The 26,185-nt window shown below is 47.4% G+C and overlaps 1 protein-coding gene across 4 annotated transcripts in view; it reads left to right on the top strand.

Annotated features, from left to right (window-relative positions):
- Positions 1-25,924, top strand: part of LOC147438368 (uncharacterized) — a 55,382-nt gene extending 29,458 nt beyond the window's left edge. For all 4 annotated transcript variants that reach the window (XM_086487667.1, XM_086487669.1, XM_086487668.1 and 1 more), the window contains 2 exons: positions 25,068-25,229; positions 25,299-25,924. In XM_086487667.1, coding sequence (XP_086343793.1) covers positions 25,068-25,229; positions 25,299-25,772 — 636 coding nt within the window. In that variant the 3' untranslated portion in view covers positions 25,773-25,924. The remainder of the gene's footprint in view (positions 1-25,067; positions 25,230-25,298) is intronic.
- Positions 25,925-26,185: the final 261 nt, after the last annotated feature.

Here is a 26,185-nt window from a genome sequence, read left to right as displayed (position 1 = left end):
ACCTGCTCAAATGTTATGTCTCAGAGCACAAGGCAACTTGGGAACACAATCTCCCATTGGTTGAATATGCTTACAATAACACTGTGCATACGTCAACAGGTAAGGCACCATTTGAGATAGTGGAAGGAGGAAAGAAAGTCCCGCCCATTTTGCAGACTAAGGACAAGATATTTGAGGCAGACAAGTATGTGCAAGATATGGATGAAACATACAGGAAGATAAAGATTGCTCTTGAGAAGACTCGGGCTAAGCAAAAGAAAGCTGCTGATTGTCACCGTCGTGAACTTGTATTTTCACTTGGTGATTGTGTACTTTTGCGCTTTGAAAAGGCCAGGTTAAGGAAAAGGAAAGGCAAGGAACGCTTGTTTCCTAAACTCAGTATGCGATATTATGGTCCTTTTAAGATTTCAGAAAAGATCAACGATGTAGCTTACAGGTTAAAGCTACTAGAAGGCTGGAAAATACATAATGCTTTTCATGTCAGCCTTCTAAGGCCCTTTGTTGGTGATGTGCCAGAGAATATGCTTGATGAGGAACAACCCGAAGTGGAAGAATTGGATGAAATCCTTGTTCCTGAACAGATATTGACACATAAAGAAAGAAAGGTTAGAGGAAAAGTTGCAAGACGCTATTTGGTGAAGTTCAAAAACTATCCATCGTTAGATGCCAAATGGATGGAAGACTCTGAATTGGTTGATTCACCTCAGCTATTGCAATTGTATCTTGAAGCCTTTCAGATGGAACCCACAGTGACTTGATGGAGCCTTTTTGGAGCAAGGCAAGAGCATGGTTCATGATGCTCAAGAGAGTAGTTAAGCAATTGTATCTACTCTTTCCATACAGAATTTAGCTAGAGAAGTTTGTGCTCAAGAGTACACTAGAAGACTTCTATGCTTGATATATGTGTCGTAGCCAGGTTGGTGGGATTGTTTAATCGTCCAACGCTACATTTCCGGAAGCATGTATATCTTGGATTCCCATCATAGAATATATGTGATATCAGGAGATATCCGCATGTATTATTGGCATGCAAGCGAGGTCGCTTGCAGTATTTCAAGGGTGGGGTGTGTCACCAGGAGGTGTATTTTTCCTATCGCCTTCCGTAAATAAGTATTAGATATATTTATTTTATTTTTACTTGTTTGTCCCGGAACCCTTGAAAAGTTGCAAGTGGACATTGCATGGCCAGTGTGAAACGGCTGCAGCCAAATGGGTTTCTCACATCGGGGATCTAGGTCGGTCAGACAGGGACTGCCCGGGCCAGTTAGCACTGGATTTTGATGAGTATGGAAGCTCTTGTGCGCCAAACTGGAATTTGGGCCACTCGTCAAGTCACTGCAACTTTATAAGTTGAAAGGGGCCAGTAAATTAACCCACATTGTAGATGTTGGTCAAATGGTAGTCTTCAATGATGGTCAGGAGACCGATAGGATCGCCATGGAAGCATCTCCTAAAATTTAGGGAATTGCTATTTTTGACCGGAAAATGTGTTCGCGTCATTAGCTCTGGAATGACAAGGGGAACATTTTATTGTTTTGCTGCCAAGTCAACTGACGCACCAGCTGAGATGTTTTTAGCAGGGAAAGCCCAAACTCGGAAACTGGGCGACGTGTCAGCCTGTGAGCGATTCTGCCACTCTGGGAGGCAAAAACGAGCTGAATATCAACAAAGGGGGCACCATTTTCAGCCTCAGGTGGATTGTAGCAGGTACAGAAGCTTTGGAATGCTTACCTTGCCCTCTATGCACAGTATGGTGATGGGAGTGATGCCCCGCACGCTACATACTGCTCTCTTTCTCCCCTACGTATAGTATGTTATGCCCCACTAGTGGGCTTCTCATTTGACCCATGTACAGCTGTGGGGAAATATGCTTTCGTGCCGAGGCAAGAGCCTCTTTGCACAGGAACCGGTGTAGCTAGCTACTGCACCAAAGCAGGTACACGAGAGGGTGATAACTTCTCGATTGCGCAGTAAATTCAGCATTGTACGCTTGCTGTTTTTACTCTATTTTGGGGCTGTTTTGAGCCCAAAATGTTTCTAGAATCAAGGGGCACTTAGCCCAAGGTGTAGGGAACAGTGCAGGGACAGTCGTGTGCCCAAATCAGGTCAAAAACAGGGCTGAACCAGAAATTACAGCAACCTGCAATTTACTGTTTTGTGCTCCCGACTGAGGGAATATGTCCGTGGAACAGAGGGCCTACCTTAGAAACTGATTCGGATTGATTTCGGTACCGTTATGTTGCCGAAATTTTGCTTAATCTGGAGCGTACTAGCTGGATGCAGGTGTTGTCTTCTAGGGGCTCTTTTTGTAATTCTCTCTCTCTAAATTAAAGAAATACCGAAAGGGGCGCCAGTCTTTGGGGCCTACAGGGTGTCGGTCTCGTGTGCGCAGTGACATTCTAGTCTCGCTGGACACAACTGTGTTCTCTTCCCTTCTCAGTGCTCTGTGTAAAGTTTACAGGTAATTGAAATAGTACCGCCCTCTACGTTGTACGGGCCGGTTATAGCTTTCAACTAGAAAGCGCATGAATCACGGCAAATAGCTCTCTCATAGACATGCGTCTTCTTTGGCCGTTGCAAAATTCGTCTTTCATAAGCTACTACCTGTCCATCTTGCATTTGCACTGCTCCAATGCTACTGCCACACGCGTCACACTTGACCACAAATGACTTCCTGAGGTTTGGCAGAATAATTACTGATCTGAAGTCAACTTTTCCTTTAAGAGACTAAAAGCTGAAATCTCTTATTGGGTCCATCTGAAAGTGACCTCTTTCTTTTGCAAAGCGTGAAGAGGTGATGCTATCTCTGCAAAATTCCTGATAAACCTTCTATAGTAGGAACACAGTCCCAAGAAGCTTCTGACATCCTGCACAATCTTCAAGTCTGTCTATGTTTTGATAGCTTCGACCTTTGCGGGATCCATTTGACACCATCCTTTCAGATTGTGGCCAAGAAAGTGGATCTCTTCCAGGAAGAATTCACTTTTCTTAGGATTGACAAGTAGCCTGTGGCTTCGCAGCTCTTCGAACACAATGGTCAAGTGACTGTCAAAGGTGCAATAGAAAGCGAATCGGATGAGGAATTGTCTGCAACTGCGATCAAGACACCTCTCTGTGACGGGCAGCCAATAGATCTCTAATCTATCGCGATGAGTCTCCTTGCCGTGTAGGCACAAGCGCGTACCGCCCACCGAACGGGCATTGGATCTTGCCGGGGATGCACAACCACTACGGAGCAGTGGTAACATGCCAGAAAGGGAAGGGCTAAAGCTAGAGAGAGAGATTGATGGCTGATATCGCCTCCTGCAGAAAATGCTAGAGAGAGAGTGCTCGCCACAAAGTGAAAACATTAGAGAGAGAAAAGACTAGCAGAGAGAGCCCAAAAGCTGGTAATCTGCATTCAACAACTTGCCAAAAGTACAAGGGGGGGGGATTGCTTATATAGGACAAACTCTAGTTTGCACTATTCAGTTGGGAAACCCCATGATTCTGAAAATTGGCCAAAATGGCTAATAAATATGTAAACTCACTAAAAGTGATTTGGAACATATATTTCCTGGCCTAAGTGCAGATGACTCGAGACTCTGACCCCGGGAAACCCTAGGAATAGGAGTCCTGGCTAATGCCACCCTATAGGGTGAGCAATACCATGATGTGCATCGTTGAGAATAAGTACGCCTACCTCTAGTACGGCCAAGCACAACCACAAAACAACCCACTCCCTAATCTGCTCCTGGGAGATACCAGAGCTACCACGGGACAGGAAGATGAACTCTAACACCCCCTCTCAGCTCCTGGACGTGGATGGAGTCCAAGGGAGCTGGCATGAGAGGAAGAGGTTTTGTGAAGATGTCAGCAGGGTTATCCAAAGTCGGGATGTACTCTAGTCGGATAGAGCCATCCTGTGTCTTCTCACGAACAAAATGGTACTGAATCTCTATATTCTTGGTCCAGGCGTGAAACACCGGATTCCTTGCAATGGCAATACAACTTTGGTTGTCTGAGTACATAATGGTCGTCTCCTGCGGAAAGCCCATCTTCAAAAGTAGCCTCCTAATATAAACTGACTCACATGTAGCACTACAAACAACACGGTACTCTGCCTCTGTGGAAGACAAAGCAACTGTTGGCTGTTTCTTGCTGCTCCATGAAACTGCTCTTGAGCCAAAAGAAAAAGTAAAACCTGTGGTCGACCGTCGTACGTCTGGATCACCTCCCCAATCTGAATCACTCCATCCTCGTAGAATGACTTCGGGATCCGAACCTCCAGCTGCATAGTGAATGCCAAATGACTGGGTCGCCTTCAAATACCGCAGGACCCTGATGGCCTGCTGCATGTATAACCGGCCTGTACAACGTAGAGGGCGGTACTATTTCAATTACCTGTTAACTTTACACAGAGCACTGAGAAGGGAAGAGAACACAGTTGCGTCCAGCAACTAGAATGTCACTGCGCACACGAGACCGACACCGTGTAGGCCCCAAAGACTGGCGCCCCTTTCGGTATTTCTTTATTCAAATTAAGGTAGACGATCCGACCACTTCGCACAAGCTTTCAGAAAGCTTTCCAAATCTGACGAGGGCTGAAAACGCAGGTTTTCGACCTGATTTTGGCAGCATAACGGCGCAAAAACCCCTGTAGGTCAAAAGCACCTGTCTAGGACGGATTCCCTCGCTATCTGGAAGCTTTCTGGTGAGCTGTCACAGAATTTCAGCGGGCTGTAATTCCCTGTTTTTCACTGCCGCGTGCCCAAAAGCGTGCATACGCATCCCAAGGCTCTCACGAGGCTCCCCCAATGTTCCCTTGCAGTTTAGGTGCGAAACCCTAAACCTGCAGAAAAACACAGCAGGCTGTAATTCGCTGTTTCGGATCGTTTTTAGCGGAGCGAACACGCCTACGCGTGTCCCAAGGGCTCCCACACGCAATGGGACAGTTCCCCTGTGAATTGGACGTGTTTTCACGCGAGAAAACTCTCCGAACTTGCAATCTTTCGCGATGGAACTGTGCGTACCTGTGGGGGATTAGCTAATGGGGATTAGCAATTAGCTAATCCGGTTCTTGTTCAGAAGTCTCTTGCTTTGGCAAACGCGCATAAACCCCTAGAACTGTACATGTTCATCTGAGTAGCCCATCTTGCGTATCTTTGAAGATTCCGTGAAGTTTCCTCCAGCATAAGCTACATCGAACTGCTGTATGAAGGTCAAAGCCTTCAATTGATCCTCAGTTCCTCTGAAAGTTTCAAACTTCACTCCCTGCCCACCTTCCTTGTAATCCTTCAGGTGACTCAAAGGAGCCACATTATCATAAACAGGTGCCTGTAACAGTGGTGCTCCATGATTGTTCATTCTAGCACTCGCATCAACTGTTTTACCTGTCATATCTGCATTTTGTACGTATGGCTGCGAAAAACCAGCCATACCAAATTGTGTTCCAGGCTCTCGAAACTGGCCGTAGGCACCGTGAAAACCTGGTTGGACACCCATGTTCGTGTACATAGGGTTATCCATGCCTGTTTGCATTGTCCCGAACACATTCCCTGGCATATAACCTGTGGAAGGTCCAGCCATGGCTTGAAACATTGAACCACCTCCAAAATAACCAGGATAAGTATTAGGTAATGGAAGGGTCTGACGCATAGCGTGTTCATTACTCCCTTGACCATTCACAAACGGTTCCTGTCCAGCTAAAGCAAGTTGCTTTGGATCATTGGACACCGCCAGTTGCTCAACCACATGGGCTTTCCCTCGAGCATCATGAGTCTTCTGCGCATTGGAAATCTCCTTTTCCTGCAACGGCTCAGTCATGCCCTGTGTAGGAGGCTGAAAACCCTGTGTCGGAGCCTGTAAGAACTCCTGTATCCTTGGGTTGTTAGCCAACTGCTGAAACATGTCCATGCAGCAACGCAGTTGAGTTCTAAACAACCTGTCCTCTTCTTGAAGAGTTGAGGGAATTTTCTCCGTGCCATGTGAGGAAGATCCCTCTTCAGGTACTTGGTCTCTCTTCTCTGCCATATCGACAAGCTCTGTGTTGCTTTCACCCACAACAATCCACGATGCACTTTTTGAAGAAAAAGTGACTATCCCGTCGATGGAACCATATAACCGGCTTGTACAACGTAGAGGGCGGTACTATTTCAATTACCTGTTAACTTTACACAGAGCACTGAGAAGGGAAGAGAACACAGTTGCGTCCAGCGACTAGAATGTCACTGCGCACACGAGACCGACACCGTGTAGGCCCCAAAGATTGGCGCCCCTTTCGGTATTTCTTTATTCAAATTAAGGTAGACGATCCGACCACTTCGCACAAGCTTTCACAAAGCTTTCCAAATCTGGCGAGGGCTGAAAACGCAGGTTTTCGACCTGATTTTGGCAGCATAACGGCGCAAAAACCCCTGTAGGTCAAAAGCACCTGTCTAGGACGGATTCCCTCGCTATTTGGAAGCTTTCTGGTGAGCTGTCACAGAATTTCAGCGGGCTGTAATTCCCTGTTTTTCACTGCCGCGTGCCCAAAAGCTTGCATACGCATCCCAAGGCTCTCACGAGGCTCCCCCGGTGTTCCCTTGCAGTTTAGGTGCGAAACCCTAAACCTGCAGAAAAACACAGCAGGCTGTAATTCGCTGTTTCGGATCGTTTTTAGCGGAGCGAACACGCCTACGCGTGTCCCAAGGGCTCCCGCATGCAATGGGACAGTTCCCCTGTGAATTGGACGTGTTTTCACGCGAGAAAACTCTCCGAACTTGCAATCTTTCGCGATGGAACTGTGCGTACCTGTGGGGGATTAGCAATTAGCTAATCCAGTTCTTGTTCAGAAGGCTCTTGCCTTGGCAAACGCGCATAAACCCCCAGAACTGTACATGTTCATCTGAGTAGCCCATCTAGTGGGGCATTACCATATGTGCCAAAGGGGAGAGAGAGATGCACGAGAGCAAGTCATCGCGCTACATGAGACAGAGGAGAAGGCAAGCTTTCCATTAAAGCTGTAGACCTGCACCCACTACTCACACACACACTGTAGGTCACTTCTGAGTGAAAAATCAGCCCCCTCTCTCTCTTGGGCGCCTCCTCCAGCTGAGGTGTCCTGTAGATGGCTCTACAACTGCCAAGTCCAGTTTGCCCCTTTGAGTTAATTCCCTAGGCTCTACAACTGCCAAGTGTCCAGTTTGCCCCTTTGAGTTAATTCCCTAGTTCCCACTGACTTATAAAGTTATAAGTGACTTTCCAAGTGGCCCAGAGTTCATTTGGCACACACAGGCTTCCATACTCATCAGAATTCAGTGCTAACTGGCCTGACCAGTCCCAGACTGACCGACCCAGACTCCCGCTGTGAGAAACCTATTCGGCCGCAGCCGTTTCACACTGGCCATGCAATGTCCACTTGCACCTTTTCAAGGGTCCCGGGGAAAACAAGTAAAAATAATAAAAAATAAAAAATATATAGTACTTATTTACGGAAGGCAACAGGAAAAATACACCTCCTGGTGACAGCATGTGTGACTTGGCGGGCTTCTGCATAAAAGAAATGAGTAGACCCTCCAGGAAACTGATATCAAATAGAGTGTTGAGGACCCAAATGAGAGAACCAATCAGTTTCCGATACTCTGTTGCATCTGCTAGAAGATGAAGATCAAATTGTGACAACTTTTGATTGGGATCCATTGGAGTAGAGATGAATTTGCACTCGGTCATACCAAATGCTTCCAATAATTCTTGGATATACCGCTCCTGAGAGAGGAAGGTGCCCCCCTCTATCTGTCTAACTTCTAATCCAAGAAAATGATGAAGCAAGCCAAGATCCGTCATCTCAAACTCCTCTGACAAGGTTGCCATAATACTGCGGATGTGCTCAACATGGCTACCTGCAATCACAAGATCATAGATGTAGAGGATAACAAGTGTCACTAACCCTCCCTCACAGAAAATGTACAAATCTGGATCAACGGAAGGTCTCTGGAAGGAGTGTCGTAGGAAAAGGAATCAATTTTCCGGTACCACGCTCTAGGCGATTGCTTGAGGCCATAGAGAGCCTTAAGCAACCTATAGACCATGTCTAGAAACTCCGGATCCTCGAACCTTGGAGGTTGCTCCACATAAACCTCCTCCTCTAGATCGCCATTGAGGAATGCCGAAACCACATCCATCTGAAAAACCAGCCACCCGTGAAGGGCAGCAAGAGCAAAAACAATCCGAATAGTCGCCATCGGTGCGGTCGGTGCGAAGGTCTCCTCATAGTCTACACTGGGTTTCTGGGAAAAGCCTTTGGCAACAAGTCTCTCCTTGTGCTTGTCCAGAGAACCATCAGCTTTATACTTGGTTTTGTAGACCCACTTGACCTTAATCACTTTCCGCTTGGGAGGTTGCGGAACCAACACCCATGTGTTGTTCTTCTTGATGGAATCAATCTCTTTCTGCATGGCCAACTTCCACTGAGGTAGTGAAAGTGCCTCCTCAACTGTAAGAGGAACTCTGTCATGGAGCTCTGAAGAAATCAATGCATAGTTCACCTGTGGTAATGGGTCATCTACCTCGGCAAGTCGAAGTCGATGAGAGCCTCGTGAGGTACCGGAATCTCGCCAATTCGGTGGAAAATCTGAGATTGTTGAATCTCGCAAGGTCTCCAATAACCACTTCGGTAACTTGTCGGGCTTGCTCCCCTCAAGGGGAGCTATTGGCAAATCTTTCTCTACATCGGCACTGTGATGAGATCCACTGTCAAGTGTATCTTCGGGAATGGGTACATCCTCCTCCGTGGCCTGAGGGACAGGGGTAGGAGAAGAGAGCTCATCATAGGGCAAGTCAAAATCTGGATCTCCAAGAATCAGAAGGTTAGGAGTCGTCGTGGAAGGTTTGGGAGCGGGAACCCCCTTTGAAGGTAAGGTCTCATTGAAGACTACATCACGGTTGAAAACAATCTCCTTCTTCTTTGGATCATAAAGTCTATATCCCACTGAAAGAGAGTTGTAGCCGACAAAGATCATGCTGCGGGTCTTGGGGTCAAACTTCCCCCTTTGCTCCTTTGGTACGTGGACTTAGGCATCGCTCCCAAAAATTCTGAAATGGGAGACGTCGGGCTTCTTACCAAAATAGGCTTCAAATGATGTCATCTTTGGAACTGAAGAGGTTGGAGATCTGTTGAGGGTGTGGACAGCCGTCGCAACTGCCTCAGCCCACAAGGACTTAGGCAAATCTCGATGCTCAAGCATGGTCCTAGCCATCTCTACTACTGTCTGGTTCTTCCGCTCCACAGCTCCATTCTCTGAAGGTGTATTGGTATTTGCAAGCTCTCGCTTAATACCATGGTCCTTACAAAATTGAATGAAAGCATTGGAGGTAAACTCCCCACCTTTATCTGATCTGATAGTCTTCAATACATGATTGCTTTCCTTCTCCAGAAGAGTATGCCAATTTTGAAGAGGCCAAAAGCCTCGTGCTTGTGTTGTAGAAAAAATGCCCAAGTAAAGCGGCTAAAGTCATCCACCAATAACATAAAGTAAAGAGGTTTGCCGAGGGAAGGGGTTTGCATAGGTCCACAAAGGTCGGTGTGAACCAACTCCAACACGGCAGTGGCTCGGCGTGTAGAAAGCCTCGGGATGGATTCTTGATGTTGTTTCCCACAAATGCAGGAAATGCATTTCCCATGCTTACTCCTGACATCCGGTAAGCTCCCGACATCTGGTAAACCTTGAAGCAACTGTTCTCGAAAAGCAAGTGGAAGGGCATCATTGTTCAAATGGCCAAACCTGTAATGCCATAAATCACCTGTGAGTATCCGATTCGAGGAAGAAAGAGCGTGGAGTCGATAAAGGCCGTTCTCTACCGAGCCCCCTTTGACTTCTACACTGGTCTGTCAATCCCGTATAGATATTGAGTTCTCCGTGAAGATCACCTCCATGCCAAGCTTGCATACCTCGTGTACTGACATGAGATGAAAACCTAGTTTTGGAGCATAAAGTACCTTGGAGGTATGCATGCCTCCTCTACCGTCGGGAATTAGCTCCATGGAACCCTCGCTGTGAATAGGAATTTCAGATTTGTCGCCGATGAAGATTGTACCACAGTGTTACCGCATGTTGGATAATAGATCCTTCGTAGGTGTCATGTGCCGTGAGGCACCACTGTCAAGAATCCAATCACGACTATCTCGAGGAGAATGGGTCACCAGTACCTCCGATGTCTTTGGAGAGTCCGTCGAAGGGAGAATCTCCAAATGAACAAAGGCCGGTGACTTTACTACAGTCGCCAAGGAGGTTGAAGCTCCTCCAACTCGCTTCCTCCAATAATGTCCTTTCTCACCACAATTATTGCAATGCCGCTCCGCCTTCAAGGAGTCACACTCGGCATCACTCTTCTTGTCTTTGGTGTTGGTGCTTTTCTTCTTACCCTTCTGCTTCTTGTTGTTGTTCTTATTGGAAGAACCGGCCAAGGCTTCGGAGCTTGACTTCTTCCCCCTTTAGGAAACGCTCCTCTTGGTCTAAAACCATTGGAACTAGCTCCTCCCATGTGATAGTATTCAGCCGTCCACTAGTAATCAAGGAAGAGTAGAAGTTGGTGTACTGGGGAGGCAATTGAGCCAAAAGCTGAACGGCCATGTCCTCCAAACTGATAAGCTTTCCCATATGAAGTATCTCCTCATGAAGCTCTTGCATCTTGTTGATATGATTCTGCATGGAAGTGTTCTTTGCATCCAAGGTTCTCAACTGCACCTCGAGGGCTACCGCTTCATTGGAGAGACTCGATCATATAGAGAAGAAAGTCGATCCCACATCAACTTCGCATCTTGCATTAGCCTAATGTGGCCAATCATTGTGGGTGAATTGTTGAGGATAATAAAAGACCGGATCCGGGCATTTACTCGTTCCCATAACTTCTCTCCTTTAGAGTCCTTTGGCTTTTGAAAGTTGCTTGAGACAAATCCTCCAAGCTCGTAAGAGTCAAAGACCGCCATCATAGTTGCTTTCCAAATGGCATAATTGTCTCCACTCAATCGCCGATCCGAGGGAAAGGTAGGAAGTGTAGGTATCTTGATTGGTTGATCACCTACTTCGGAATAGAACTGGACCAATCTCCCAATTCGTCATTGACGGTGTGGTCACTGCCAGCGATCCCATCCTCTTGGTGCCCGTCATCACCATGGGCTGAAAATGTGTGAGAATCATCACTCTTATCCATGGTGTTGGAGAATTTGGGCATGTGAAGCGGCTAGAATCAAGTGGAAGATAGGAAATCTGCAAATCTGCTCATTACAGCCGAAATCAGCCCCAAGAAAGTGAAAATGCAGAAAAAACAACAAACTGCCTCTTTTTGTCGCAAAAAAAACAGCAACTCAATCTGGCACAAATCACTGATCCGATTCAAGAGCACGCTGTGGCTCTGATACTATGTCTAAGGTGCAGCGGAAAGAAGGTGAATCGGATGAGGAATTGTCTGCAACTGTGATCAAGACACGTCTCTGTGTGACGGGCAGCCAATAGATCTCGAATCTATCGCGATGGATCTCCTCGCCGTGTAGGCACAAGCGCGTACCGCCCACCGAACGGGCACTGGATCTTACTGGGATGCACAATCGCTACGGAGCGGTGGTAACAGGCCAGAAAGGGAAGCGCTAGGGCTAGAGAGAGAGATTGATGGCTGATGTCGCCTCCTACAGAAAACGCTAGAGAGAGAGTGCTCGCCACAAAGTGAACACTAGAGAGAGAAAACGCTAGCAGAGAGAGAGAGAGAGCCCAAACGTTGGTAATCTGCATTCAACAACTTGCCAAAAGTACAAGGGGGGGGACTGCTTATATAGGACAAACTCCAGTTTGCCCTACTCAGCTGGAAAACCCCACGATTTTGAAAATTGGCTAAAATGGCTAATAAATATGTAAACTCACTAAAAGTGACCTGGAACACATATTTCGTGGCCTAAGTGCAGATGACTCGAGACTCTGACCCCGGGAAACCCTAGGAACAGGGGTTTTGCCTAATGCCACCCTATGGGGTGAGCAATACCATGATGTGCACCGCCGAGAATAGGTACGTCTACCTCTAGTACGGCCGGGCACAACCACAAAACAGCCCACTCCCTAATCTGCTCTTGGGAGGTGCCAGAGCTACCACCGGACAGGAAGACGAACTCTAACAGTGATGCCTATGCTCCTCTTCATTCTTCGAATAGACTATCATGTCATCGAAGAACATCCCAACAAACTGTTGATGCGAGCGGAAAATCCGGTCCATCATTTTGTTGAACGTGGCAGGAGCATTTCAAACGGCATCACTAGAAACTCATAAAGACCAAATGTTGTTCTAAACACAGTCTTGTGCACATCCTTTGGCCTTAAACGAATCTGATGGTACCCACTCTTAAGGTCTATCCTGCTGAAAATTGCAGCACCCTCTAAATGATCGAGACTATCATCAATCCTAGGAATAGGAAACTTATCCTTGATGGTTTTCTTATTCAACGCACGGTAATCAATACACATGCACCTTGAACCATCCTTTTTCTGTACTAGGAGCACTGGGGAGCAAAAGGTTGAAGAACTAGGCTGGATCAGCCCCTTCTCTAATAACTCCTCAACCTGGCTCATAATCTCTTTCTGTTGCGCCGCGCTAACCCTGTAGGGAGGTCTATTTGGTAGGCTACATCCTGGCACCAAATCTATCCGATGGTCCTCAGGTCTCTCTTGTGGCAATTGCGACGGTAATGAATCAGAAAAACAGTCACTAAACTCTTGCAGAAATGTTGACCTTTTTTAATCCAACACAGATAAATTTGACCGACAATTACCTGAGACATCACGTGCAAAAATCAAGTACACAGAAAGATGATTCTTTATTACAGAAGTGATAGCCGAAGCAAATACAATAAGGACAGATTCCCCTTTGAGCTTTACATCCAAAACATGAGTTTTGTCCCTATGCTGAAGGATGATCGTCTTGTCAAAGGTATCTAGCACGCCATGTACTCTGAACATCCACGAAATTCCAAGTACCGCAAGTATGGAGCTTGATTTACCCCTTGTAATTTTCTGTGGTAAAAACGCACATTTGTAAGGCCCCCATTATAAGGAGAAGCCATCGTGCATGAAGAAAAAATCACTCGCCGGAAACCAAAATTTTCATGGCTTCGCCAGAATATTATGGCCAACCGGCGGCCGAAAAGTGGTCGGAAAACGATTGGTCGATTGGCCGGTTGGTCTGTGGCCGGTAGTCAAATGGCCGGTGGCCGGTGGCCGAATTCAAAAGCGGAGTTGTCTTCTCAAGGGCGGCCACACATAGGCGGCTTGGAGGGTCCGATTTGGACTTATCTACACAAGGGCGGCTACACATGGCTGTCGCCTCTCATGAGAGAGGGCAGCCCTTTTGGCCTATTAAAGGAGGCCATTTCTACACACATTTCATAGTGTGAAGTTGATGCAACAAGGTGGGTGTGAGGTGGAGAGAGTGAAGCAAGGCGGGAGCTTTATTAAGGGTATAATTCCTTTGTAACCTTCTTCTTGTTTGAAGTACTAAAGCCATTAAGTTGCTGCTTTCTCGTGGATGTAGCCCACATTGGGTGAACCACGTATATCGTGTGTACACTCTCTCTCTCTCTCTCTCTCTCTCTCTCTCTCTCTCTACTCTATAATCTCTTGTGTGTGAAAATTATCTCTCTCCATTAAGTAATCTACTCAATTATCTACTTAGCTATGTCATATTTCCTAACACATCGCACCCTTCCAATGGCATGATATAAAATTCTTCTGTGTCTACATATGACTGAATACGTAGATGCAGCTTTCCAATAATGGGAGTAACACACTCTGAGTGGCCAGGACATGCCAACCTTGCCTCTGCAGTGTACCCCATCTCTTCAGCTGTGACGCCCAGCTTCATAGCTAACTCTGGTGAGATAAAGTTTGCTTTGGCACCTGGATCAAAGAAGATGAGTGCCATCTGATCTCTATCTTTATCCCATGCTCTGCATAACTCGCTGGCATCTGTACTGGGCCTGAGCCGTGGGTTTAAGCTTCTTGCCTTTTTGGTCCTCTTTATCATCTGAGTTAGCTGGTCTTTTCCTTTGTGGACAATTTGTAGCAAAGTGACCAGGCTGCTCGCATATAAAGCATTTGTTTTCAACCATTAGGACCTTCTTTTCCTCGAGCAACTTACGCACAAAAGGCTTCCTTTTCTGTTTCTTTGCTTGCGCTCCAGAAGTCCCGGCTGAATCCTAATCTTTCTTGGCCTTTTCTGACCCCCGTGAGGCTTCAGGAGCCCTTTTCACAAAGGGCTTCTTCGCTGAATTTTTCTTCTGCTGCCCTCCTTTCTCGTTGCTCAGAAACCCAGTGTCCTCTCCTTTCAACAAGGCAAGACCAGTGTTAGAAACTTCCATGAGCTGGGTGAGGGGGTAGCTACTCTGTTCTTGGTACAGTAGTCTCGAAGCCCTTTAGGCAGCCCACAATAGTACTTCTCTATCTGCTCTGTCAATGGCACAAATCTGTAGGAGGTTACTGAGAGTAACGCTTTACAAAACCTCTGATTGTACTCTAGCAAGCTCTTGCATGTAGCCGAAGTAAGCTGGCGCCAATCTGTCATGACGTTGGCTTCAAATTCATTTGACAGCCAAGCAGATGCAAACATTTGTTTGAAGTAGACCCAAGTGGCGGGTGCCTGTCCTTGTATTAACAATGTCGTCCACCATGTAAACGCATTGTCCTTTAAGAAAGTGGTAGCTTTCCTGACCTTAGAGGCCTCTATAAAATTCCCTCCTGCATAATCTGTATCAAACTGCTAGAGGAAAGTGAGAGCCTTTGCCTTATCTTCGAAGCCGCTGAAAATACTGAACTTTACACCTGCACCACCTTCTTTGTAAGCTTTCGACTTTTCTAGTGCCCCCGAATTGTCATAAGGAATTGTCTGCAACATGGTCACTGTAGTAGGAATCATCGACGCGTCTTGGCCATTGACATTTTGCGCCATGGGTGCCATATTTGGCTGTTGTCCAGAAAAACCAGCCATGCCAAAATGACCTTGTAGCACCCCAAATTGGCCGTGGTTGCTCTGGAAACCTTGCTGCATACCGATGCTACCATGCATGGGGTTTGGCATCATGCCTTGCATACCCCCAAACATTGTTCCTAGCATGTATGGCTGACTTCCAGGCGCATAACCAGCCATACTTTGGAACACAGATCCACCCTTGAAATACCCCGAATGTACCTTGGGTGGTTGAAAAATTGGATGCATTGCCTGGTAACCTGTTCCCTGTCCATTAAAGACAGCATGCGGGCTCTGAAAGGTGGCGGGCTGAACTGGCATAGCCTGTAAAACAGGCGTTCTAACCACGTGTTCAAGGGCGGGAGGAACTTGCTTTGGAGCCCCCGACTCCGCAACATGTGAGTGCTCCCTATCCTATTGGGGCGCATGGAGTATAGCTCAACAAGCTCTGTTCGCGGTGTAGGTTGCCTATTTTGCTAAGGCACTGGTGGCGCTCGCAAGAACTCCATAAACCTTGGGTTCTGTGCCAGTTCTGAAAGCACATTCACCGCGGCAACTAATTGAGTCCTGAACGCATCATCCTCAAGTTGCCCAGTCATAAAGCCCTGTACTGGAGGAACATTCACATCAGTCGGAGGTACAAACAGTCGTGGCCGTGAACTCTCGCCAATCTCGAACACCATAGGAATTTCCTGTTTGTCCTTCGAAGAGGAACCCTCTTCCATAATGCCCTTCCCTTTGTCGGCCATAGTGTAATCCCACGTTTCTGTACTCCGTGTCTTTACCCAAAACAACCGAGGCTCACTTCTTGAGAAAAGTGATTTATGTCCCGGCAACGGAACCTTGAAACCAGCCTGTGGGGCGGTAGGCTTTGGCTTTCACCCGAAATTCTTTACTTTAGACACACACAACGAGAACTTGCAAAGGTAACCTGCGAGGGGAATTAACACTTAAGCACACACACGGCTTAGAAGCTAGAATGCTCCGAGTAGACGCCGACAACCTGTAGGCCCCAAAATTGGCTCCCCTTTTTGTATTTCTTTATTCTTTAAGAGGGTAAATTACAAGAAGAGTCTTGGGAATTCTTTACTTGTATCCAGCTAGATACCACTTGTTTTGGTAAAATTTCGGCAGCATAACAATCCCAAAACTTGCCCGAAACTAATTCCCCTGTTGAAACTCGCTTCCACTGACATAAACCCTCTGATTTCTGCCCAAAAACAGTAAATTCAGCACGCTGTATTTATTGGTTTTTGCTTTTTTCCAGCCCTAAACAGTCCTTGAACTGTCCTCTAACAGTGGGGCATTGTTCCCAATGGTTCAGGCGTCCGTATGGCTGAAAAACAGTCGAAATTCAGCGCATAACCAGGGCTGGAAACGCACCTGTACGGTGAGGTTATCACCCTCACCAGTGCATGCTTTTGGAGCAGCAGTTAGCTACTCCTGTTCTTGCTCAAAGAGGCTCTTGCCTCAGCAAAAACGCATGTAACCACACAGCTGTACATGAGTCAAATGAAGAGCCCTCTTGTGGGGCATCACATTACTGCACGTAGGGAAGAGAGAGAGCAGCGTGAGGTGTGCAGGACATGACTTCTTGCACCCGCACTGTACATAAGAGGAAAGCTTGCAGTCAATAGCTCTTAACCTGTGACAACTTGCAAATGAGCTCTCTTAGCTAGAAATCGAGCGCTGAGTTTTCTGCATGAGGCAAGTACATAGGAAGGTGTCACTTGGCACATTTATAAGCAGTTTCCCGCCTAAAAATCTCCTGACTGGTTGCCCAATTGACTTTGCAGTAGAGTTCTAAAATGTTCCCCTTGTCATTCCAAAGGTAATGAACAAATTTCGTGGCCCAAAACAGCAGTTTCCTAAATTTTAGGGGATGCTTCAGTTGGACTCCCACTAGTCATCTGACCATCTATCCCCATCGGGACCGCATTCAAAAATGCAATGTGGCCCAACTGTTGGGTACTTTCCCTCGGTGACCCCACCTTGGCACTATGCCTTTATTGAGTTCACTTCCTAGTATCCACCAACTTGCTAAGTGCGACGGGGGGGACCTACATGATCTTGAATTGAGCCTAGACATCCTCTTACTATGCGAATTCCAGTGCTGATCAACTTCTCGTATGCGGGTGAAACTACAATTCACATTGGCCATACAATGTCCGACCATTTGCAACTTCAAAAAGAGGGTCTCAAAAACAAAAATCATTGGAAAGAAACCAACAACTAAGGTTAGCAGTTGCCACGTCCTTGTGACATAGTTAACAGTTTTCACGTCCTCGTGATAGTACGAATCCGAAGGAGGTGTTACAAGTGTGCCATTCATGGCCATATTTCTCGGGATTGCCCGACAACCCCGAACAACAAACGACCACTTCTTTCGAAAAACACAAGTCCCTACTTTTGATCCATCCAATGAACCCTGTAAAGCTATGGGAAAAGCTAGAGATCAAGATGCCGTTATACTCTTTGATTCATGATCCATGCATAATGTTATCCGCCCACAATTAGTTGCAAGATTGGGCATGACGAATATGCCAAAGGAACTCAGATTGAAGCACAAACGGCCAATGGGACTTACATATCATCGACACCATTGGTTGGATCACTTTTGACTTCAAGTTGGGACATTTGCAGATTCAATTGATTTCTACATTATGGAGTTTGCAAAATGTGTTGTATTGGGCATGCCTTAGGTTTACAAGTACTATGCCAAGCTCGACGCAAGAGAACGAACTATCCGATTGAAGCACAAAAACAAGGAGTTATTGTTGGACTTCAGTATACCAACAGATGGAGGAGCGACAGAGCCTCAATAATGAATCCTATTATGAATTGCCTTTTTGTATGAAATTTGTATGAATTTATGACAAATGATGATTATGATTATGATTATGATGATCTTGGGTGTGCGATCAACACCAGACATGATCCAATGTCCTTTTATAGGCATTGGCTATGATACTGGCCACGTGACATATTTTCAGATGTACTTGAGATGTTTGTAGCCAGCTTATCCCTTTTATGCACACTGCCATCACTGCACAAGTATGCACGATTAAATGATCACACATGGGATTTACTTTGGGAAACATTGTGTAAATGTTAAGAAGTGTGGACATCCTTTTATTATTTTCTTTTCTTTTGCTATAACCTGCATTACAATCAAAGATGATTGTAGGGCGGTATGTGACGAGGTCTAGGGTCATAGATGCAACTAATCATTGCGCTTGTTTGGCTAACCACAGACTCTCTCTCTCTCTCTCTCTCTCTCTCTCTCTCTCTCTCTCTCTCTCTCTCTCTCGCGGACCTGCTGCTGTTCTACTGTGCTGCACCAGCGCGGACCTGCTGCTCTCTCTCGCGCGGACCTGCTGCTGTGCTACTGTGCTGCACCAGCGCGCGGACCTGCTGCTGTGCTGCACCAGCACGCGGACCTGCTGCACCAGCGCCCTCCTCCTGCTTCAGGCACATTACTGCTGTACAGCGCGCTGCTGTTCACCCCAGCTGCTCAGCGCGCCCACTCCACCTGCACAGCACCCCCAGTACCTGCCTGTGGCTGCCGCTGTTAAATCAACCTGCTGCTGCTGTTGAACTGTCCCCCTCCAGCCTCCCACTCACGCAGCCCCTCCTCGCTCCCGATCACACAGCCATCTCTCTCTCTCTCTCTCTCTCTCTCTCTCTCTCTCACACACACACACACACACACACACACACACACTCACACACACACGGATACATACCCACACACACACTACACACATACACGCATACACACACGTACTCCCCTTCTCCCCTCTTCTTCACAATATGAAGAGAGGGTAGCTCTGAATACAACCATGTCTTCCCCCATCATCAAGACGCCGACATCGACAATGAAGACAACCTTCATGCTCACGAACAAGAGGCTTGCACAATTGGAGAAGGACATGAAAGAATGGTGGATGGAGAGAGAGATATGGAGGGAGGAGAAAGCCACCTTCATCAAGCTATGGAACGAAGAGAAAGAGGACATGAGAGCGGAAATCCAAAACCTCAAAGAGGAGAAGGAGAGAAGGGCACGGGAGAACGAGAAGGAGAGGGAGAGATGGAGGAAAGAGCAAGAAGAGATGAAGGCACAAATCGACCTCCTTCATGCTTCCATCACATCCCTCACCCCAGAGGAAGGAGAGATTAAAGAGGAGGCTAAGGAAGCCCTCAAGGAGGAGATCACCAAAGCCCTCACCGCAAGCATTGAGGACAAATTAGAAGCCACCAAAGAAGGATGGGTCGAAGTGGTCAAAAAGAATATCAAGAAGGTAGCAAGAGAGGAAGCCCAAAAAGATGAGGTACTCATCGTACACACAACCATCGAGGAGGAGAAGATGCGACAAGCTCGCCGTCTCAATGTGCGAGTGACCGGCATCAAAGAAGAATAAGGGTCCACACCCGAGAGCGATGGGAAAGCCTTATGCAAGAAAGTGGGATACAAGGAAGAAGAGATCCCTTTCTCCAAAGTTTGGAGAGCCGGCAAAGATCCAAAGAAGAGAGCTCTCATCCTCCAATTCGCCTCTGAGGAGTCTCGAACTTCTTTCCTCCGAAAGAGGGTCATCTTGAGAGGGCTCGAAGGCCCCCCGATTTATCTTGATGATGACCTCACAAAGATGCAACAAGATCACCGCCGCACGTGCATGCCTAGAGTCCACCAAGCCCGCAAAGAAGGGAAGAAGGCAGTATATCGAGATGGTAGGGTTATCATTGATGGCAAGACCATCGCATAGGGACTCGCGGCCTGTGGGACACACGAGGAGATTCATGTCACGGTTTGGAATTGCAATGGAGACCTATGGACACACCCAGAGAGACTTGAGGAGGTGATGAGAGGTCGAGACATGATTCTACTTACAGAGACACACGAGAGCCCAGAGAGAGGGTTACCACGGATACATGGATTCCAATGGGAGTCTCTACATCGGGGATGTATGCGCCAGCACACCACTCGCGGTTCAGGAGGAGTGGCCATACTCTTTAGACAGGGGCTTCACAGCAGACTACAGATTGTTGCCCGGGACCCACAGGCCCGATACATGTGGATTCGCCTCGAGCTCTCACGAGACAGGATCGTCTACATTGCCCTTTGCTACTTTGCTCCCACAGGCTCCAGATTCGCCCCTATTGAGCAGGAGTCACCGTACGCATGCCTCACGGAGGAGATTATGGAGTACTCCACACTGGGTGAAGTCTTCCTTATGGGAGACTTCAATGCTCGTACGCGCAGTGAGCAGTGTGAGGCATATGACCACGAGGACCCAGAGGCACTACACACTCTAGATGAGGAGGCTACTATGAGAGATACATCAGACAGAGCTCCAGTCACAGCCTATGGACGACACCTACTTCGACTTGGCTCCCAGCACCGTCTCGTTATTTATAACGGGATGGCCCAGTGGCCCACCTCAGGGGGCCTGACTTGTATGCCACATGGAGTTACAGAGGGAGGGGGGAGTACAGTCGACTATATTCTGGGACCCAGGGAGGCTACACACCTTATCGCATCCTTCACCATTCCACCCATACCCATCGGAGCCGACCACACATACCTCTCTTTCTCCATCACCGGAGATACCATCCCACACAGCTCCACAGCACACACTCCACACACCACCATCCATTTCACACATGAGCTAGCCTCTCTTTACTCAGCCGAGGTCGAGCATGGCCTATGCCTCCTCCACCCATCCACACCACTCTCAGTTCTCACATCACATATCTCTTCCGTTCTCCACACTTCAGCTATTAGCTCTTTTCCACACACCACTCACACAGGACGCACTCCCCCCCCGGGACTATGCCTCAGAACCGCTGGTATGATGATGAGTGGAGAGAGTTATACCGACGCCTCCGTGCACGGCGAGCCTTAGGAGAGATCACAGAGAGAGAGGCCAGACGAGATATGAAGACGCTGACACGCCAAAAGCGGCGAGCATTCGAAGAGGCACAGGAGCTTGAGCTATACCGCCTATTCATGAGCATAGATAGCGCGACGGCATGGCGCACCCTGCACGAGCCACGTCCGACCACAACTATTGAGGATCCACAGATATGGCATGATTATGCAGAGCGCCTTTATGAGGTGCCAGGGCAGCCTCCTATCCCACAGCCACATGAGCCACGCCCCACGTGCTCCTCCTTCTTTACAGCAGAGATGGTAGAGAGGGCCATACGCCGCATGCAGCACAGACGATCAGCTGACCACACTGGATTACAGAGTGAGCACATCATTTATGCGGCCTCCACTATAGCCCCGTTGATTGCACATGTCTTCAACCGGGCTATAGGGGAGGGCTTCCCAGAGGAGTGGACACAACACACCATAGTGCCTATCCACAAATCTGGCGACACCCTGGACCCAGGGAACTACAGGACTATCATGATTGGCCACACGATGGCCAAGCTATATGGAGCAGTACTTGAGGCACAGTTCAGCTGCTACGCAGAGACCGAGGGTTTACGAGCTCCAGGCCAGGCAGGTTTCAGACGAGCTTTCTCCACCATTGACCACATCTTCGTTCTGCGCTGCCTCATTGATGGGGCAAAGGCGCGGAAGAAGAGGCTTTACTGCTGCTTTGTGGATTTCCGCAAGGCCTTTGACACAGTCCCACGCGAGAGACTCTTCCAGGCGCCTTCACAGCATTGGGGTATCGACAGAGATGATTTGGGCCATATATACTCTCTACGAGAGGGTGACGGGTCGGGTTCGTTGCCCAGGCGGCTTTTCAGAGACCATTGCTAGCACCATTGGTGTTAAGCAAGGATGCCCACTCTCCCCGACACTCTTTGGGCTCTACATCGACGAGATCTCCGACTACATACTACGAGCAGGGGGAGAGGGGAGCGACTTGGCAGGTACTCCGGTCCACATCATGTTATATGCTGATGATATTGTGTTGATTTCAGAGTCACCCGAGGGCTTGCAACGCCATCTTGAGGCCTTGGACGAATTCAGCACACACAAGGGGTTGACTGTGAACCTTGGCAAAACCAAGGTCATGATCTTTCACACATCCAGTGCAGTGAGGAGCGCTGCCACCTTCACAGCAGCAGGAGGACAGGTTGATGTAGTCACCTCCTATGTCTACCTTGGCATCACATTCACCAGCCTACCAGGACCCTTCACTATGAGGCAGGCTGCTGCTGACAGGCTCACCCGAGGATATGCAGCTCTGACCATGCTAGAGCGGAGATGCCACCAGGCACACTTTCAGGAGCCCCGCACGAAGGGGTGGCTTTTCGACACCTTAGTCACCCCGGCCCTGATGTACTCGGCGACAGTATGGGCACCAGAATTGACAGCTGACCAGTGGACACAGCTTGAGAGGCCACAGGTATGTATGATCTCACGCTTGCTCCGCAGCAAGAAGACAGTGCCACATGACATTATTAGAGCCGAGCTCGCCACACCACCTATGGTTGTAGAGGCATTATTCCAGACAGTCTGCTTCATCCAGAGGATGAGAGAGCTACCTCCTGACAGACTTACTCGTAGAGCATTTGAGGCAGCTATACAGCTATCAGAGAGTGGGCATGAGAGAGCTTGGTACTCACAGGTCAGAGCATGGTTTGAGGGACACGGTCTTGACATGGAGAGCCTACCACCATTCCAGTACGACCCCCACTCACCATCTGTTCACCTCTCTCGCAGTGAGAGAAACTTGGTATTGAGACAGGATCTGTGGCAGCTATACACTAGGAGAGTCTGGGAGTCACCTGGCTTGGGGACGAGGATGTCAGATTACAGAGACCAGTTTCTCACCATATTGTCTGGGGGGTTCATACAGAGACCACGCTATATGGACACATATATGCCACATAGCTCACGGGTGGCGATTGGTCAGCTGAGAGTGGCTTCACACAGGTTAGAGATTGAGATCGGGAGACATACTGGTGTTCCCAGGGAGGAGCGAGTCTGCAGAGCCTGCACAGAGGAGGTGGAGAGTGAGGAGCACTTTGTATGTAGATGCAGAGCATACACTGAGATCAGAGGCAGGTATGAGGCCTTATTCAGAGGACAGCCCACTCTCCGAGAGATCATGGACTCTCGAGATCAGAGACAGCTCGGACGTTTCTTACTAGAGATACAGAGCCATCGGGACACACTACTACAGCCACGCACAGCTACACAGACAGAGGGGAGACAGTCGCAGCTCACAGACTTCTTTCAGAGGATTGCCACCCCTACCTCACCAGATACTCAGAGAGGAGTGACACTCCCACAGGCGGAGGTGAGCCGAGCTAGACGACGACCACGAGTCACAGGCTACAGGGGCGCGAGCTCCCACCACCGACAGATTGAGGAGATCCGAGCCCGGGAGCGCCGCGCCACTGAGGAGCGAGTAGCTCAGATGAGGGCCGACCCGACAGCTTTCATCCGGGTAGCCTTGGCACCAGCCCCGCCCATGTACCACATCTTACATCCCCCCATTTGTACAGGATGGAGCTAGATAGCTTGATGCATTCTCATGATTGTACTACCTTGAGCATATAGACATGCATATACCCCTAGAGATAGAGCTCCATCCCTCCTCAGATACTCCATTACCTACATTCAGTTCAGTTTTGTATCAGATCAGTTTTGTTTCATTTGTCTTTCCGATAGACGGATGACATACACACCATGTACATTTGATTTGTCTCATAGGCCGATTTCGGCCTGACATAGACGTTAAAAATCTTTCTTTCTTTCTTTCTTTCTTTCTCAAGGTGGTCCATGCCAATCTCTTCAATCTCTTTGTCAGAGCTGGAATCCTCTAAGCGCATTGGTTTTCTCTCTCTCTAGATCTGTTGATTTTCTCTAAACATGAATTTTTGAGTTTCTCTCTACTGCAGATTTTCTCTCTAGAATTCAATTCTCTCTAGAATCGGCTGATTTTCTCTTTCTAAAAACGAGTTTTATCCTCTAAAACTGTATCTAAAATAACATTAAAAGAGAGCCGTTGCTTTTTGGGACCTACTGTTGTTACAGGTCCTTTGGGCCTATAAAAGCAACCTCTCTGGCATCACTTGCACACAGAACTCGCAGATTGACGCCTCGTGATTGCTTGAGCTCTCGGATTGCAGCCCTCCAACTCCTTGTACGAGAAGAGTTCGACTAGTAAAGAAATATCCGAACGGGGGCGTTAACAGTGGCAATTCAGGGCCACCAACTATGTAAAGGGGCATTCCGCTCCGATGTCTTCTCTCTCCCTCCCTTCACTCTCTGTTTTAGCTCAGTTAGTCAAGTTGTTTGAAGCGATAGTGTTTCCAAAGTTTTGCAGATTGTAGTTGTCTCTGTGTTTCCGTCTGATCCCTTGCCGGAAGTGATTACATTTTGTCTTTTCTTATATTTATGGCATGTCTACTTCTCACGTATTTGTTGATTTGGAAACGTTCGTGATGATTCTTGAGAGTTTTTTAAAAACCACACCATACAAATCAAAACTGTACAAAGTAAATTGAAATACACTATATTTTCTGCTGTAAGACCGTACCGTACTTTACCATACAACCGCAGGATGATACCTATCATAGGTGCCTGGGCCCTAGTGTCTGGGAGGATGTTAGTTTTTTAAAAAACACACGGTAGGAATCAAAACTGTACAAAAGAAATTGAAATACACTATATTTTCCCCTTCAAAACCGTACCGTACTGTACCATACGACCGTAGAATGACACCTATCATAGGTGCCTAGGCCCTAATGTCCGGGAGGATGTTAGTGCAAGTATAGCTAGTTGGGCTGGTCATTTGTGATTACGACCACGTGCTATTGAAAAAGGGTTCCGGGTTATAGGTGCTTGCCACGTCCTCAATCGCTACGCTAAGGAATGGTGTTTATGGTTCGGTGCTTTGTCTGGAAAGGTAGCTAGTAGATCTCCTCCTCTCGCTGAACAGAATCTGTGTTCTTGTGAGTATGATCGAACAAATTGAGGCATTTCTTAATATTGTTGACGTCAAGACTAACTATTTTATTTATGTTTACGTTGGCAAGGTCGTACAGTTTACGTAGGTCTGGCTGTTTATTTTTATGTGGGTTTGTTTGATTAATACTTCTGTTTCTGGTTGTCCTATGGTGGTTGCTTTTTGCAGGTGAAAGTGTTTGATAATGTGCACTACCTTAAGGTGTTTGGGTCGGATGAAGTATGGGTTGCTGTTGGCTGGTCAAGTGATGTTATCCCTGTTGCAAAGAGGATGTCTAATGTGCAAGTGGTTACACCTAAGTCGGGTGTCAGCTTGTGGGCAGATTTATGGGTATTTATAATTGGTTTGTTTTCATTCATCATGCAAAAAAACAGCTTATGCTGGTCCCTTGTGATGCAGGCCATTCCAGCTGTTAATTCAGTTTCAACCAAGAGGATTGGATCCCGAGTGCATGGAGCATCTCCTCTTGTCCATCAATGGTTTGATTTCTGTTTACAGCCAGTGCGGAGCTTACCTTTCAAGCAAGGAATATTCATGGGAGTATCTCCTTTATTCTATCTGGAAGGTGATTTTGAAACAGACGCCGAGCAGCGGGGATTGATAATTGATACTCTGGGAGCAGGCACGGAACATAATTCTGGAGTCGTCAAGAACGATACAGCAGGACCGGCAATGGATACAAATATGATGGAGGGAATGCCACCAAAGCATTGTCTGGAGAAAAGTGAATTCCTGGAACCACTTTCAGATAAGGCTGTTGCAGAATATCGATGGCTGTTCTCACAGGTCCCAGAGCACCAAAGTTTTAGAAAAGAATTGGTGGGAAAAGTGAGAAAGTTGTTCACGTTTTCTGGTGGCAGCAGCAGGAAATGATAATCTTGTTCATTTTTTCTGTGAAAGAAGTACACTGTTTTTTTGATGAAGGATTCTAACAATCATGTCTTGTGCCATGTATGAAGCTGTATCTTCATGTAACCCATTGTTTGAGTTAAAAATGACGAGCAGGTGTTGCTCATTTTTGGCCCTCCCTTGAGCACATCACCGCCCAATTTTTATTTCCTCCATATTTTCTTGCTTCCTCTACTGGCTTCTTGTGGAAAGTGTTGCTTGCGCGTCGAGCAAGCTTCATATGTTCTGGCAATTCAGTAAATGCTTGTAAGTTTAATGTAACTTATTTCTCAGCAGAAGTTAATATAATTTCTCAAGAGAACTTGTCACGAATGTGATCGCTGCGACCGACACCAAGTTGCTCTAGCATTAGATTTTAACATGATAGTGCCTTTGCC

This window comes from Adiantum capillus-veneris, chromosome 17 (assembly GCF_014529385.1).
Source record: "Adiantum capillus-veneris isolate H3 chromosome 17, ASM1452938v2, whole genome shotgun sequence".
Classification (NCBI taxonomy): domain Eukaryota; kingdom Viridiplantae; phylum Streptophyta; class Polypodiopsida; order Polypodiales; family Pteridaceae; genus Adiantum; species Adiantum capillus-veneris.
The sequence above is the reverse complement of the archived record's forward strand: the minus strand, read 5'-3'. Positions and strand labels throughout refer to the sequence as shown.